This window comes from Ipomoea triloba, chromosome 13, assembly GCF_003576645.1.
Source record: "Ipomoea triloba cultivar NCNSP0323 chromosome 13, ASM357664v1".
NCBI lineage: Eukaryota > Viridiplantae > Streptophyta > Magnoliopsida > Solanales > Convolvulaceae > Ipomoea > Ipomoea triloba.
The window spans coordinates 14,258,878-14,277,026 of record NC_044928.1 but is presented as its reverse complement, the minus strand read 5'-3'; the positions used below and the strand labels follow the sequence as shown (position 1 = coordinate 14,277,026).

General features: G+C 35.0%; 1 protein-coding gene across 1 annotated transcript; it reads right to left on the bottom strand.

Annotated features, from left to right (window-relative positions):
* Positions 1-11,347: 11,347 nt before the first annotated feature.
* Positions 11,348-13,533, bottom strand: LOC116000901 (BOI-related E3 ubiquitin-protein ligase 1-like). Its single transcript, XM_031240767.1, has 4 exons — positions 12,938-13,533; positions 12,754-12,863; positions 12,304-12,644; positions 11,348-12,196 (listed from the first exon to the last, which is right to left on the bottom strand). Exons 1-4 carry the CDS (start codon positions 12,985-12,987, stop codon positions 11,666-11,668), a joined length of 1,032 nt encoding a protein of 343 aa, XP_031096627.1. The 5' UTR covers positions 12,988-13,533; the 3' UTR covers positions 11,348-11,665.
* Between the last annotated feature and the right edge of the window lie 4,616 nt (positions 13,534-18,149).

Below are 18,149 nucleotides of genomic sequence, written 5' to 3'. Positions count from 1 at the left end.
TAGGACGGGGAGGCTCTACCATGTTATGCGAGGCCTCCGCCTTCACTAGGTCCACTCCGGGGCCTAGCCACTTCAGTACAGACCTGAGTTCTAGCTCGGACACTTTGGGAGATATGGACCGAATGGCGGTAGGGTCTAGAGGAAGAACGGAACGGGTGGGAAGAAGCACGGATCTGTTTCTGCGAGGCGAAACATGAACAGTACGTGAGGTGGAAGTGCATATGTCCAGGGTTCCGTCGAAGACTAGGCGAGTGGATACAGGTTGAGGGGGCCTTGAGGTTCGGATGCAGTAGAGGTGAAGCGAGTAAATCCCGGGCTAGTGGTAGTAGGGGAAGTGGTGACGTTGGCAGGAGCCATGTGTGTTACGGTAGTTGGATTGGGAAGAGTTAATTGGTTGGGAGGAAAAGGATTGAGCTGAGAGGCTGGCGGAGGTTTGAAAGCTTTGAGAAAAGGCATTGGGGTGGGAGTCCATGGCGTTATATAGGGGGAGAGGATTAGAGAAAACAGGGCAGCTGGATCAGTGGGAGGATGATAGGGATTGCTTGGTGGAAACTGGGTTCCGTGCCGCCATCGAGCCTGGCAACCGCGTCGCTCGCGCGCAGTTTGGGTGCCTCCGTAGCGTGTCCTTCGCGCCTTCTTTTGCGGAGTTTGACTGGGGGCTCAGGCACGTGGATAGTGGGAGGCTGTCGTGTTGGAAAACGTGGGACGCGTGTTTGGTGGAAGATTGGCGCCATCTAGCCATCGTACACGTGGAGGGTGCTAGGGGGTTTGCCAACAGTATAAAATGGGGGGGGGGGGGGTTTGGTCCAGGCAAATCATCTCTCAGATCACGATCCTCTTCCTAGCTCAGTAGTCAGGTCTTCTTTCCTCCTATTGGTATGCTTGGGTTCAAGTCTTAGTGGCAGCATGGTTGGGTATTTTTTATTATTTATTTGTTAGTTAGTCCATGGGTCCCTTATTTAATATATTTGCTTACTGGTCCCCCTATTATTTACTTATTTATTATTTGGGCAACTATTGCTTGGGTCGGTGCCTTTGGGCTTTTGTATCCACTCTGTTGGGCCCCACGCCCCAATCAATAATATTGTTGTTTCCTATTCCGTTCTATATTATTTTTGTACCCGGTTTATGGTGGACCCGATCCCGATAAAATCATCAATTAATAATAATAATAATAATAATAATAATAATAATAATAATATTATTATTATTATTATTATTATTATTATTAATGTAAAATTCAATCTTTTCAAAATATCCGAAAAGAATTTCTGTGATTTACCCAAATTTAGCTAGTTTGAATCCTTAGCTTACATTGCCGTTCACCGGTGGATTCTTTGGTTGAAATTTTTGTGATTACCTTTGAAATGGAAGTTCATACTATTTATTTTCCAAAATCTTGAAAAAATGAGTAATTTATCAAAATGTATATGTATCTTCTTTTTCTAATCAATCTTTTTAAAATTCTTTAAAATGTTTTAAAATTTTATACAGATGTATCACAAGTTAGGTTACCCCTAATCATTTAAAGGAATAAGGGTCAAAATTAGTGATTGAACGTAACGTGAAAATGTAATTTGACCACTCAACTAAAAAAAGTGTAATTAAACTATTCAACCCTATAAAATCATGAAATTTGTCCCAAGTGACTTGCAGTGGCAAATTATCAACAGGTAATTAACTGAAATACTTTTTAAAAAATTAAAATTATTTTAAAAATTAAAATAAAAAACCGCGACTCTAACCGATAGGGTCGGAGACCACCAGATCCATGGAGACGGTATTGTCTTCATGGATCTAGAGGTGAAAGAGGGGATGAAGGCAACGGCCATGGTTGCCGCCTTCATTCATCCCTTCAAAGCTTTAAAATATATATATATTAAGGGATGAAAGCAATGGCCATGGCTGCCTTCTTCCCTTCAAAGCTTTAATATAAAAAGAAAATATAAAGGGATGAAGGCAGCGGCCATAGCTGTCTTCATCCGTTCAAAGCTTAAAAAAATATGAAGGGATGAAGAGACGAAGGCAGTCAGACTGTCTCTTCCCTCTTTCCTCTCCACATCCATGGAGATGAGACAGTCTCCATGAATAAGGTCAAAGACCTTTTTTAAAAAAATAATTTCTATTTTTTAAAATTACTTATTAGTAACCTACCACTGCAGGTTATATGGAACAAATTGCATGATTTTACAATATTGAATGGTATAATTGCACTTTTTTTTTAATTAGTTGAGTGGTCAAATTGTATTTCCTTGTTACGTTCGAGGGCTAATTTGACCCTATTTACACTATTTACACATTAGAAAACATGTGCTAAAATATGCACCATTCTACGTATTAAAATGCACCACACTTATTAGAAACACATGTGTTAAAATACACACTATTCAATGTATTAAAATACACTAGGCGACGTATTAAAACACGCCATTCCACAACACAGTTACACATCATTCTATGTATGAAAAGGCACCAGCGAATAGATTAAAACATACAATTTCACAACACAGTTAATGCACCAACATACGTAATAAAACGGACCACAACATGTATTCAAACGCACCACACTATGTACTAAAATGCACCATTCCAATTCACGTAATATAAATACTAAAATTACCATAATAACCCCACTTAAACATACGCGAATTTCTGTAGGATTAATGAAATTGGACAGTGCAGATTAGGCTGCATGACCGCACCGGAGCTCACCGCCGCATTTGAACCAAAATCTATATATATATATATATATATATATATATATATATATAGAGAGAGAGAGAGAGAGAGAGAGAAAGAGAGAGAGAGAGATTTGCTTCTATGAAAATCAATTCTATGAAAATAATTTTCCCTATAAGTACTGTGACAAATATGGATTATTCATTTAGTAGATTTAATTTTAAAAACTAAAGAAAAATAAAATTAAAATATGGGATCAGTTTCATAAATATTTATAAAATTGACATCACCTATTCTTTATCTTATTTTCAACTCTTAGATCTATTAGATGGATATCCCCAATTTGTCCACACACACACACACACACACACACATATATATATAATCGCGTTCAGCTGCATACAGGTCGCCTAGGAGAGAACTGAGAACGAATCGCAGCGCACCACATGTCCAGGATGTAGTTGCACCTAACGTTAAAACTAGGTGCGCCTAATGTTATAACTAAGTGCACTCAAGTGCATAAATGTTAACAAGGTAAATTACTTACACTTGTAAATGAAAATAGGTGCATAAGTGCAAGTAAAATGTATTACATGTGCAAGTAAATTGTACATTGAGTATCAATACTAAGTACACCTAATGCTATAACTAGGTGCACCTAATGTTATAATTAGGTGCACCTAGGTTGCACACATGTGCATGAATGTTAACAAGGTAAGTTACTTACACTTGTAAGTGAAAATAGGTGCACAAGTGCAAGTAAAATGTATTGCAGATGCAAGTAAAATGTATTACAGGTGCAAATGAATTGTACACTGAGCATCAATACTAAGTTCACCTAATGTTATAACTAGGTGCACCTAATGTTATAATTAGGTGCACTTAGGTTGCACCCATGTGCATGAATATTAACAAAGTAAATTACTTGCACTTGTGAGTGAACATAAGTGCGAAAATAGGTGCACTTGTAAGTGAAACTATGTGCACTTAGACCATCTCCAACCTAATACACCAAATTTTACACCAAAAGAAATATTCTCAGCATATTCTCACACAAAATTTTATTCATCTCCAACCCATTACACCAAATTCTACACCAAATTCTATTCCTATAATAAAATAATTTATTTCTCATAAATTAAAACTTTATTTTTTTATTTTAATTTTTTAAAAATAAAATTTGATGGTAGTGCAAATAATATTTTGATTCCACAATAATATTACATAATACAACTATTACTCAAAATTACCATATTGTTCCCACATATGCTCAATCAATGCATTTTACGATATGTTTTGTTTAAATCTAAATATGTTTTGTTTAATTTCGGATGTATTAGGTTTAATTTTATGGAAATTATGTTTTATGTACTTTAATTTTTAATTAATCTATATATGATATTAGTCTTGCTTTAATCGTTTTGATGTGATCTTTCAAATGGTATAATTTATTTTTAATTATTTAAATGTTGTGTTTATGTATTTAACAAAATATGTAAATTCATAAAAACAAAATAAGAATACAAAAGGAATTAATACAAAAGACAAAGGACAAAATTGGCATTTAAAAATTTTACACCATTCTGGTGTTAATCTACCGTACATCACCAAATATGGTGATGCACTGTACACCAACACCAAAATGGTGTAGAAAATGCCGCCTCCTTGGAGAAGAATCAGCACCAAAATCAATACCAAAATGGTGTTTGGCGCCTTCCTTGGAGTTGGTCTTATAACACAATTACTTGCATCAAAGTTTGAGTTATTTACGAAAATGTCACTTCGTCGTTTTTTTAAACTACATTTGATTCGTTGATCTGGACATGTGGACAGCAGTGAATCATTCTCATTTCCTTCTTGGGCGGCAATTTGCATGGGAGCGCGTCTCTCTCTCTCTCTCTCTCTCTCTCTCTCTATATATATATATATATATAATACACGTGTACTATGTAACTCAGCCTAAAATTCTTCATATGCATCATGGAATCAATGCATGGCCTTGTGAATCCTAGCTACACCGATACAAATTCTGAGTACAAATTAATTGAGTTATTTATTTATACATTATTAATGTTCATAGATACAAAAATAGAAAATAAATACTTAGAGGTGATAATAAATTCAAAAAACCAATCTTTTTTTTTTATTTAACTACGAGATATTTTGAGTAAATCCTAACTATAGGCTATATTCAAACAACATGCCAATATTGTTTTATTTGGCATTCTAACCCTTTACCTTCTAGTCATGTTGGGGTTTTAATAATTCAAAATTAAGTTCTTATGTTTGGAGGAGAATTTCGCAATGGATTTTGTTCTTTAGAAAAAACAATCATGTTCATTTATCTGCACTATTACTGAGAATATATATTGGATACAATCAAGTTATATAAATTTTTTTGCCAATCATTTTGAAAAAAGGATAAATGTGTCATGCTAAGTGCAAGCATTGTTAAAAATATAATCCTACGATAAATAGCATTTATCATTAGCTTTAAAACTGATAATAAAATCATTCTTTATAACCTCCATAACAAACAACCATTAACCTAGGAATTAATTCTCAAATATAAAGTTAGAATTAAATTGAAATTAATTTCGTAACATCAGAATTAATACACAGAACGGTACTCCGAACAGTGATACAAACAACCATTAGTCTCGGAATTAATTCTCAAATTCAAAATTGGAATTAAATTGAAATGAATTCCGTAACATCAGAATTAATACCAAGAATAGTGATTCGAAACGTTAGTAGTTCGAAAGGTAATAACTCCGAATGGTACCTTCGAAAGATACCCGGAAGGTTACGAGAACTTTCGGTCAGATAGCTGAATAGTCACTCGCATTGTCACTATTTGGTGCTCGGACAGTGGCAAAAGAGGCAAAAGAGTTGGAATTGAAAAGTTGACATAACTTAGCCTGCAAGACAAACTACTTTTCCGGACACGAGTTAACCATTTTTTAGGCTCATTCTAGGATTTGATTTGCATCCCCCTGCGCGCGAGAGAGTCCTAGAGGCATAGAATGAGGCAATTGAGGCACAAAGACAGCAGATATAGGCACTAACGGAGTAGTGGATTGGTTTTCATTGATGGGTGTAGTTGGTTATTGTTAGTGACTTGACTTGGGATTTTAGACTTGTTTTATATCTCTTTATTCTTACTTTGTTTTAGTTTTCATTTAGTGTTTTGAATTGTTGTTTTCATTTTTAGTCTTTTAGTTTTAATTCCGTCCAACTTTTTATTCACTTTTGTTTTCATCCTGGATGACTTTAATTTTTGAATTGCCCTTACTAACCATGATGAAAAGTGTTGTGGGTGTTGATTGTTGTTTAGCTTGGTTTGGGGATATGTGAGCAGATTGGGGCAAAGTTTGATGATTGACAAAGGGGGATTTGCACGTCATGGCATAAGGGAGTTCTTATTCTTTCCCCCTATATTCTTGATTTCTTGTGGTATTCCATTGGTTTTCTTCTAAAGTGTGAAAAGGGAATGGTTGTATCATTTGTATTGCACCGTTCATGTGTATGCTTACTAGACACATTTCGTTCACCCCCGTATTCCCACCACACCCCACACCACACTTCTATAGTGTGGAAAGGGGAAATCATTATTTCACCCACCCACTCTTGTTTCCACCCCCGATTCTATGTGAGTGAACACCGAGGACAGTGTTCGTTCTAAGTTGTGGAAAGGTGCACTTCGTGCTTTCTTGTCATTCTTTGGGGTGCATCTTGAGCTTTCTTGATTGATCATACTCTTGAATGTTGACATGGTGAGATTGTGTGCTAGTTTTGCGTGTGTGATATTGTCTATTTTATGTCCCAAATGTGTTCAAATGGTGTGTTACAAGTTTAACTCTTGGGATGTTTTTGGAAATTGCATCTTTATACTTGTGAGATTGCATAGAGCCCAAGTAGGTTTACATTTCTTGTGTGCTTGCATGGATTCATATCTCTTGATTCTCTTGGACCTCGGTATCTTGGATTCTTTGAAGTGGGAGTGTGCAAGTGGGGGCCGTAAAAAGATAATTTGGCAAGACCCAGAATTGAACAATTTTTTTATGTGACATGTGGCAAAATGTGAGATTTTCTTGTGTGAGGTTGTGTGATTCCCTACTCCACAATGAAATAAGGTTTCTCTAATCTCTCTCGTCTCTGGTTTTCTACGCGGCCGCCGCCTCCGTGAAGCAAGCGGATCGGAGGCGGCGTCCGATCGTCTTCCCCTACTACCATCTCCACTTCAGACAGCGTCCGCCCTTCATTGTCTTATCTGTTTTCACCATTTTTTCCTCCATCTCCACTACTACCGGTCGTTACTCTCATATTTTCGCATTGTTGTTTCCCTTTGCTTTGTTTTACTGTTTTAATTTTGTTTGCAATTCCTGTGTTTTTCCTCTCGTTGTTTTGACGAGTTTCTTCCTCTCGTTTACTTTGGCGAGTTCTTTTTTATAAAGCGTGAAACGATAAAACTAGTCATGATGTATGTGAATCTCATCCTGGGTGACAAACATGACAATGAAAAAGAGGCTCCTCTAAACTATGATATGCAGTTCAGTCCGATGGAGATATTGTCAATGGATAGAAGAATGGAAATAGATACTCAGGTGGTGTGGAAGACTATTCAATCAGTGTCAGTCTTGGGTACGTTTGAACAAATCATTAAAGAAGCTTTAAGTTCATCCAAAGAATTCAGCTTCAAATTTGTAAAACAATCTACGAATCAAGTTTTCTGTAGCATTGCTAGGGAAGTTGTTTCTATGTCTGATTGTAAGGAATGTTTGACCATTCCATCGATCTTTATTGTAACCGTTTCAACCTATGATTAATGAATTAGCTTCTTTATTTAAAAAAAAAACAATTTAAAAGGCAAGAGGGGTTGAAAATGAAAAGAAAAAAGAAACAAAAAAAAGTCAATAAAAAAGTTTTTTTTTTAAATACTTGATGTTATCCTTGCTTGAGGGGGAAAAAAGATCTGAGCTATCTTGGAGGACTTGAGCAACCATTGCACGGACTTCAAAATAGCGTAGAGCTCTACGTGAAGACAGTTGACTCATTGGTGTGTCCTTGAGGTGATAAGAAGAAAGAGGGAAAGTCACACTAAGCCAAAATGCGTGGAGTGATCCATGTCATACTTTCACTTTACTTTACATGTTGGGTATTTTGGGTCGGTTTTGAGGCAAGCTTGCACACATCTCTACTAGTTGGCTCGGTTTGGTAAGCCCTTGAGGATTGAATGGTTGAACCAAAATCTTGTGCTTGCTTGGTTTTTGTGTGTGAGAGGTGTCCCTTTTCGTGAGTTGTTCTTGATTTTATGGGGCTTTTGTCTTACTAAACATTCCTTGATTTGAGTTTGTCCATTGTCATACATTGTTTTTCATATTTGTTTGATAAAATGAAGGATATCACCCACTTGACTCTTGTGCATGATTTTGTTGTGTTGGCATTTGAGGTTGTGAGCTTCTTGAAGACATCTTTCACCCTCATGGTGCTTGATTGGTGATTTGTTTTCTTGGGGACAAGTAAGGTTAAAGTGTGGAAACTTTTGATGAGTGCCAAATATGTCTTAGTTTGAATGATCTATATTGCATTGATTGAGTCCTTTTAGGTTGAATTGTGTGCTTAATTGCTTTATTTTCATACAAATTTCATTTGGGGACTAACATTGGAACACTTGTGAGATATTTGAGTGATTTGAAGACGATTGGAGGCAAGAAAAGAGAAAATGAAGAAAAACATGGGAAACTGGGTTGTGTACGCCCCATGTACACTTGTACAAGGCTCGTACAAGAGAAAAATCAGGAAATGTGGACTGGATCACAATCGTGGCACCAACCGAAGTTAAGAAGGTCGAGTATTGGTGGTGTACGTGCGTCTAGGGGTCGTTCACGGTACAGATTTCAACCTATAAATAAACTTGTTGGCAGAATTCTTTGGAGGTTTTTTTTTTTTAGTTCTAGTTTAGTTTTCATCTCTCTAGTTTTAGATCTATTTTCTCTCTCTACTAAACCAAGCTCTCAACTCTCTCCTATTGAGAGGAAGATATCCTAGGGTTCAAGAGGAATTGACAACTCTTCTTCACTCTATTGGATCTCTTCTTACTTGATTGGATGAATCTTGTGGATTGTTTGTGAATTGCAATTGAGCTAGGCATTTTCTTCCATTTTCTCTCTTTAATTTCATCATCCATTTCCATTGCTTTGATTAATTGTATTTCCTTTCAATCTAGACAATGTTTGGATAGAATAATCTTGTGAATTTGATATTTTTGTGTGATTATGTATTGATTGATAGAGGTAGATTTGGCTATGTGTTGATGTCTTGTTGGAAGTGGAATTTGTATTGATTCTTGTGTGTGAAGTGCACCCCATTCAAGAAGTTTAGGGAAGATAATGCTTGAAAAAGATTAAGGCATATCCTAGCCTCCTTCCACCTGCAATTCTTGCCTTAGATCCGAGGGGATAAAGCCCGGAATGGGATGTAGACTAAGTATTCGATGAAATGTCTCATAAGGGGAATGCTGACACTCAGGTGTTCCATTGCCCTATGATAGTCCATGTAAACCAAAATGGCCATGGCATTGGTAGTCATCTCACATAGACCTCAATTCATCACATAGTTTCATTTCTTACTAAGGTCTCTACATTGCAATATACGGGAATCCAATTCACCCACATTCCATTGCTTATTTGCATTTACTTGCTTGCACATTTACTTTAGAGTTAATTCCAGCAATAGTCCTCCGACTATGTTGATTTTTCAAAATTAGTCCCCGACTTTTAATTTGGACAATTTAAGTCCATTGACTTTCAAATTCTTTCCAATGTTGGTCCTTTCGTCAAATTTTGGTTAAGTTGAGGTCAAAAGAAGGGGTAGAATTGTCTATTCACTTGTATAGTGTATTATTACTCGTATTTCTCATGTCTTATACGCTATATATATGAATATAATCTCAGTCGAAGAGACTTCGACTGAGATTATATGGCTTCGATTGAGACTTTCACTGAGATTATATTCATATATACAGCGTATATGACAGGAGAAATACGAGTAATAATACACTAAACAGGTGAACGGACAATTTTACCCCTTTATTTGACCTCAATTTAACCAAAATTTGACGAAAGGACCAACATTAGAAAGAATTTGAAAGTCAAGGGACCTAAATTGTCCAAATTAAAAGTCAGGGACTAATTTTGGAAAATCAACATAGTCGGAGGACCATTGCTGGAATTAACTCTTTACTTGCAATGTTCTTTGATTCTTTGAACTCTACTTCTTGCTTCTTTGCACAATGAACTTTTCTAGCTTTCTATTGCTAATGTGTGCTTGTGCTTGACCACACAATATTCAATTCAAAGTGTCAATCCTTTGAGAACAATATCCAGGAGAATCTCCATTCTCCACCCTACTTTCCATCCACCGTTAAACTACACCTTGTCAATCTCTCCATCTCACTACGAAAAACCCGAATCCATTTTGACCCGACCCAAATCAGAAATGAACCTCACATATATTTGACCACGAAATAGCCACTTACAATGACATTTTATGCTAGTTTTTTCAGCAGACATTTCATGTGAATCATCATTTGGTTTAAGTGGTTGGTTGTGATCTTTGATATGCATTTTTTTTAGTTAGGCCATGTTTGGTAACATGTTAGCTTATCAATCAATTTTGACTTGTTTGACTTGGTTAAACAACCAATATGAGCATTTGGTTTATCAACTTATTGCTCAAAAACACTAAAATTCAAAAAACTGCTCAATGTAGCTTTTTAGATCAACTTTTTGAGAAAAATAAATTATACCCCTAAAGATCATTCTGCATCTAATCAACTATCAACTAACAACTAATTTATCAAACATCTTTCTACAACCAACTAATGCTATCAACTAGACAAATTCGCTAACAGCTACAAACTACTTGCCAAACACCCCCTTAGTGTTTTAACATCCTATCTAATGAAGACTTGAGACATGCATTTCCCATGGAAATTTAGAATATAAAATACGTGACAATTGGTGACAGAATTGATCATTTAACATAGAGTTAATGAAATAACATAAAAATAGATTGTCAAATGGTGTCTGTAAAATACATAGTTTAATTTGGTATTTTAAAATATTTAATATCTTCTCCAATAAATAAATAAATAAAAACATAGTTTGTACTTTTTTTTTTTTTTGAGAAAATTCAATTGAAAAAAAAAACATAGTTTGTATAATTCAATTGAAAAAAAAAAAAANAATTGAAAAAAAAAACATAGTTTGTATAATTCAATTGAAAAAAAAAAAAAGAAAAAAAAAAAGGAAAAATTGTCTAAGGTAATTGTAAAATTCTTCTCTAAGTGTTGGTTATGCTCACTTTTCATTCCTAAGTTATCATTGGTGTTGCACTTTTCGTCCTTTCATGCTCACTTTTCATCCCTGAGTTATATTAAAATTGCTAATTTCATCGTTAATATTTTTATTAGTATAAAGACGAAAAGTGCAACGTAAATGATAACTTAAGCACGAAAAATGACTAACACTTAGGACGAATTCTATGATTAATGTTTAACTTAAATACAAAAATTGTAATTTTCCCAAATAAAAAACTAGTCCAATACTTATGGAATGCATTAGTAACTTGAAGGGAGGGAATAAATATCATATGAAATATGGGATGAGAAATCAATGAATTTACATATAAATAAAATCAATTTGTTTCAAAATGGCAAAATGGTAATGTCATTCAATGTACAATATTACCTCCAAGATAGTTTCACTCTCCAAAAATAATAATTTCAACACTGAAAATTTGTTTTTGTTTTTTTTTATGCAGTAGAAAATAAAGTTAATTAGTTCAAACAAATATATACTTGAATCCAATATTATTGTTTTTCTTTTTTAAAAACTTGTTTTGGCATTTTAAAATTTCTTTTTGTTTCGGTTCTCATTTTTCCATGGACGATTGGGTTTTGGGCCGAGATTGGGCTTTTCTTCTAGCAAAAGAAGACTTCAACGCTGGAGCTTCTAACGGTGAGGCAAAGTGGGCAAGCCTGAGCGGCGGCGTCGCAGCGCCGGCAGAGGCAAAGATGCCGGCAAGGCAACAGAACCACCGACGCCCCTCGTTTCCCGCACGACCGGCAATTGGAGCCGGCGGAGACTTCGACTCGGTCGGGGTCAATGTAGGCGGACTCGGCGTCCTCCGCTTCGCCGGCGGCGGTGGCGCCGTCGTTCCTCTCCGGCGGATGGTGAGCGGTGCTGCAGCCTGGCCTTGCCATCGCCTGCTGCAGCTGAGCCTGCAGCGTCGCCGCCGTCAACTCCTGTGCTCTAGCCCTGGCCAGCCACGCCTGCGCCTCGGCGGCGAGTTGTGCCGCACGCGCCTCTAACTCGGCATTGCGCCGGGTGGCCTTGTCGACCTCCGCCTCTTTCTCCCTCAGCCGCCGCGTCAACGACTCCTCCGCCGCTCCCAGCAGCGCACGGTAGTGCCTCTGCCTCTTCTCCTCCAATGTCCGCCTCAATTGCTCGCCCTAATTCAATTCAACACACAATCAATCAATCAATCAATCAAAATTGAAGAAAATCCCCACACACAATAAAATAAAATAAAATAAAATAAAATAAAATAAAACCTAACCTGAGCTCGGAGATATTGTTCGATTTCATCGCGCTGCTGTTTGATATGAGTCCCCAAATCCTCAGCCAAAACCGAGAAGAAAAGCGAAGATTGCGATGATTGAGGAGAAAGCGAGTGGTGGTGGTGTTGGCGGTGGTCGGCGAAGGCCAATCGGAGGCCGGTGGACACAACATTAGGGTGCGGAGAAGCGTGCAGCTGCGTGAGATCGATAAGCTGATGCGGCTGAGATTGCAACGAAATCAACGGAGGATTTGGATTTGGATTAGGATTAGGATTACTCATCGCCGCCGCAGTAGTACTACTGGTATGCTCTCTCCCCCTCTTTCTCGAATTCGCATCAACTATAATCACCAACAAACAAACAAAAACTTAGGGATTTTGAGAAGCCAAACAAAATCCAGAATTCAGATTAGATAGAAATATGAACTAGTTTTTGTTCTGAGTTCTGACCTCCGTGATTGAACAGCATTTCCGTTTCATCAATAAACGTTCCCCCACCAGCACCGGCGTGATAAGGGTGCAAGGAGTAATCGTTCCCCTTACCGTCCTGAGCGCCACTTCTGCAAGGAGAAATCCGAATCAAGAACCGTAAAAGAAAAAGAAAATCAGTATTGATAGAGAGGGGAAACAGCACCTGTTTAAGAAGAGAACATTAGAAGGGTGGTGTTGAGCTTGAACCGCCATTGCCGAATGCTAAGAACAGATATATATATTAATATATAGAGGAAGAGAATTGAAGGAATGGGAGGTGAATAGAGAGAGAGCAAAGAGGTGTGAATAGTTGGGGATTGGGGTGGAGCCTGGAGGGTGTAATTAAGGCATACACATAAACAGTATGAATCACACACAAATCTTTATTGGTTTTGAGAGAGAGAGAGAAAGTATAGTTGCAGAAGAAGAAAGAAATGGGTATATATGTGAGTGAGTGAATGAATGAATCTTTTGTGTCAAATGGGAAAACCAGAAAGTGTCACCACCACCACCATTAACAACACCATTCCAGCTGCTTCTCACCTAAAAACACACCCAAAATCTTCCCTTTTTTCGCCTTTTCTTTCTCTTTGCTTCCACACAGAAAGAAAGAAAGAGACAGAGAGAGAGAGAGAGAGATGAATTGAGTCCAAGAAAAGAAGAGGGAGATGAAGGGGAGAGAGGGGACTGCCTTATTCTTCTTCTTCTTCTTCCTTTGCTTCTTTCTCCTTCTTCTGCTTTCCCGTGGCTTTGGCTTTTCTTTATGGAAACTCCTCCGGGGCTCTCGTGTTTCTTATCAACTCTTCCCCCCACCCCCTCCTCAATTTTCTTTTTCTTTTTTTCACGTTTAGGAAACAAATAAAATATTAAAAAAGTTACATTTTTTAGTCATCCAGTTATACACTTATACTCGTAATACAAGCTTATTCCCATATGTCACTCTCCTTAGTTCTTAAGTTATATACAAAATAGAGATTTTAGTCTTTCAAGGATTATTTCTACTAAGTATTTGTCACTTAATGAAATGGAATGGATGATTTAGTCCGGACTAAAATCATCACTCCATGCATAACTTGAAGGTTAAAGATGGTCACATGTATCATTTAGGGATTAAGTCTGCACTAGAAATATAATTGGAAGACCAAAAAAAATCATTTTTTTTAATAAATAAATATTTCCTTTGTCTATTTTTGTCTTATATTGTTTACTCTTCATTAGCCAAATAAACTCTTTCTTCATTGCTTATTTTCTTAGTAATTTTTATTTTTTTATTTTATATTTTTATATTTAATAGTATTTTTAATATAATTTCTAAATATATAAATTTTATATATTAATACTAAACTTAATATTATAAAAAATTTTGAATTAAAAATAATTTTAACAAAATTTCGTCATCAAACCAGACAAACAAAATGAAACTGAAGGAGTAATTTTTCTAATATTATTTTCCTCTGTTTTCTTCACCATTTTATTTTATCCATACACATATATATACATTAATATGTTTTCAAAAAAAAAATATATATATATATATATATATATATATATACATTAATACATACAGACGCAGTTGTTGGGTGTGCAGAAGGTGTCTCTTTGCCGTTACCGCTGCCGCTGGGATTGTTTTTATATGGCCCATCCCACCAAGGGTTTGTTTGAGATAACGGCGAGATTGGAACGATTCAATCACACCGTTTTTATTGAATTCTAACTTTTTTTTCTTTTACGATATCAATCATAATTAATTAAAACCGTCTTTTAAAAAGTGATTTTTTTTTTCCAAATGCAAAATAGATAGATATCACCCCTACGATATTTTCTCGGCTATTCTTTTTATTAGCTTCTAACATAGGTATAGTATCTGTCCAACAATTATATCAATTGTAAAGGATGAGATTTGAACCTGCAACCTCCCGAATGAAAAGGAAAAGTGTCCATTCATTCATTCATTTATACTCTAATAGTAGATACATTGAGAACATGAAACATTTTTTTTTTTGCTAATAATTTATTTATTCATTCATTTTTATGCCCTAACTAATAGTGGATACACTAACAGCATTAAACTCCAATTAATTCAAAATTATTCTTGAAACTGGCAGATTTTTTTAACTGAGGATTGAAGGGTGTGTCCCGTCTCCTCACAGGTGTGGATTGATTACTTTTTTTGATAGGCTCTAAGCAACCCATGGATCATATTATATCAAATTAAAAGATGTGTTATGTTTTAACTGAAAATTTAAGTTGATAGTTGAATTGTATATTTATTATTTATATATATTGTACTCGGTATGATAATACTCAAATCCAAAACTATGATAAAAGGATTGAGTTGGTTTCCACTTGAACCATAAGTGATCGGTTGTATATAGAAAAATTTGAAAATGAAAAATAAATATTTTTTTCTTTTTAAATTACTTTATTTATTTATAGTAAATTGGGAAGTCTTGTGCTCTTCTCTTGGTAAACGAAACATGGCCAATGAATTGAAAGACAAAAGTGTCCTTGTTTGGTTAGAAGGGAGTGATGGTTTTGTTTCCTAATTTAAATGTATATTATACCCGGTAAAGATGATCTATTTTCTATGTAATAAAGATTAAAATTGACCCTAATAAAAGATTCCAAAATAATGTTACCACTAATCAGAGATTTGAAATGTGTCCAGACACATCAAATCACTGTAATTAAATACTTTGAAAGAGATTAAGATGATTAGCAGCCACATGATGCAATTTAATGCCTTCTTAATCAAGAATCATAGCCTGCCATATGTCCATCTAATCTTCTTCTTGCACTTATTTTCTTCCCCAAAAGCTTTAATACCCAACCCCAAAGTTCCACCCACCTCATTCCGACATAACATTTGAAAAGATATAAATCATGATAACTCACTGATTTAATAGACATGATCAAATGCTAATGCACATAAGAGATTTGTCCACTATGGATATAATCACACATTGCCACTGTCGAATTTTGAACTTTGATCTCTTCCTCCGAAAATTGTACTTTCTGAACCGGTGAACTAAATCCGTATGCATTTATTTTCACTTATTTTCATTATTGTAGTCTGATGAACCACTAATCCACTATAATAATGAAAACAAGAATAGCAAGAAGATTGGGTGGACATGACAAGCGATGATTCTTATTAAGAAGGTGAGAATAAGAGTTTTTTTGGTGCGGAAGTGTGAACAATTCACTCTTATATTCATGCATTTGTATTTGTATATAATAAAATACTCCGTATATATTTTTATTTGTGAAATATTACGAAGTTGGACTGTTTAATCATCTGATCTGGACGATCCATCTTGATTTTTTTTTTTTATTTAAATTATGATCACCCTACATAACCAAACAAAAATACACACACAAATATATAGACACAATAAATCACAGTATATAGGAGATGGTTTAAGTGAGAATAGACATTTAAAAAAGTGTGAATGTACAAGTGAATCACACGAAACTACATAATGTGTTAATATATAAAAGTGCAACTAAAAAAATATGTAAATTTTAAAAGTATACCAGGCAAAACTGAAAGTGTATATGTTCTTCATTTCCATTTGTACATATATATGATACATATGTTTTTTAGTACAATTTTGCATGTCATTGGATCAACTATGGGGGTGTTTGGCAAATAGTTGTTAGCTGATAGTTGATAGCGGGTTTGATTAGCTGATAGCATTAGCTGGTTGTAGAAAGATGTTTGGTAAATTAGTTGTTAGTTGATAGTTGATTACATGCAAAATGATCTTTAAGGGTATGAGTGTATTATGTTATTTAATAATAATAATAATAATATTATTATTATTATTATAGAATTTATATTAAAACATAAACATACCTGTGAACACTAATCAGTAATCACATGTCCGGTTGTTAATTACTTTCATTGTACTAAGCAATGGGTTTATGAGTCCGTCGATGGACTCAAGCACCGCGTTGCCTAATACCATGAAGAGACAATGAGAATAACGGAACTAGCATACGGGACTGTTGAACCCGTCTACACAGTCTCGTTGTATTTTATTTTTTAATTGTTGGGTGTATTTTGGAGAAAATAATTTATTTTTTCAAAAAGCATATCGAAAAATTTTGAGCGACTTTTTGAATTTAGCGTTTTGGAGTAATAAGCTGTTGCAAAAAATTGATTTACAAACACTGATATTCGCTACTTGGTCAAACAGTTAATATTAGTCAAATAAGCCAAAATCTGATGATAAGTTATTTTACCATAGATGACCTATATAATTTTGCGTGTTGCACGCCTTATACACTTCTTACATGAATGGCACAAATAGTACCAGATCCATATGTATACTATAGTAGTGAATTTATATACTTACAATAGCGATTTTATGTACCTACAATAATAAATTTACGAATTCACAATATTAAATTTATACACTTACAATAGCTAGTCAATTTGTGTAATTACAATAGTGATTTTTATGAACCAAATTTATGTACGTAAAATAATGTGTAATGTACATATAGATTTATTTTTAAATTTTTTTTTTAAAAAAAAGATATCAATATGTGTGTTAATTATAAGTTCTCAATTATAATTTAATGATAATTTTTATACATCAACTTTAATTGTACAAAAAGAAAAATTAAAGAAAATTAAAGAAATAAAATATTTGAATCAAGATTCACAATATAACTACTACTTGTGTAAATAATGTATAGAGTTAAAATTATATTTTATTTTTCTGAGACTCGATCCCATAACTTCCCATTTAAAAGAGTTATTACATGCCACTTGATCATAAAGTATAAACTCAAAACTTTCATATACCAAAAGAAAAAAGAAATGGAAATCTATTTTTGAATAGATTAGAATGAACCACATCATATCATGCATATGTTTTACTTTAGGTTTTCAAGATTCAAACTCTTTTATATCTTCTACTATTCATCACCTTCCTTTACAAAATAAAGCAACATATGACCGACCCGAATGCCTTCTAACCTTTTTTTTTTTTTTTTTTTTTTTTTTTAAACACTGCCTTCTAACCTAAATTACATGCTTTTTGCGTTTGATCAAACTTCTCAACAACAATGTCAAATGACGCTCATACCCCTCCATCTAACTTCTCCATTACACCTCCTATTTCGCATTTTCACCGTCAATTGGTACTTGCTAGGGGTGGGCACGGGAATTTTTCGTACTCTGTAATACTTCCAAGGCTAAGAAAGAATTTGATTGAAAAAACCCTGCGGCTTATCGTAGTTGGTTCATCATCTGATTTAAAGACGCGGTGAGGTTCAAATCCCACTGGAAGGTTTGGATTTGATTCATTGTGCACACATTGTGATTTGACCACTTAAATTTAATCGGTAGACTGATAGTACAA

Coding starts and splice junctions, on each gene's coding strand:
- LOC116000901 (XM_031240767.1), bottom strand. CDS start 12,987: ATGGCGGTTCAAGCTCAACACCACCCTTCTAATGTTCTCTTCTTAAAC. Junction 12,864..12,937: donor AATGTTCTCTTCTTAAACAG/GTGCTGTTTCCC, acceptor TTCTCCTTGCAG/AAGTGGCGCTCAGGACGGTA. Junction 12,197..12,303: donor AACAATATCTCCGAGCTCAG/GTTAGGTTTTAT, acceptor GAATTGAATTAG/GGCGAGCAATTGAGGCGGAC.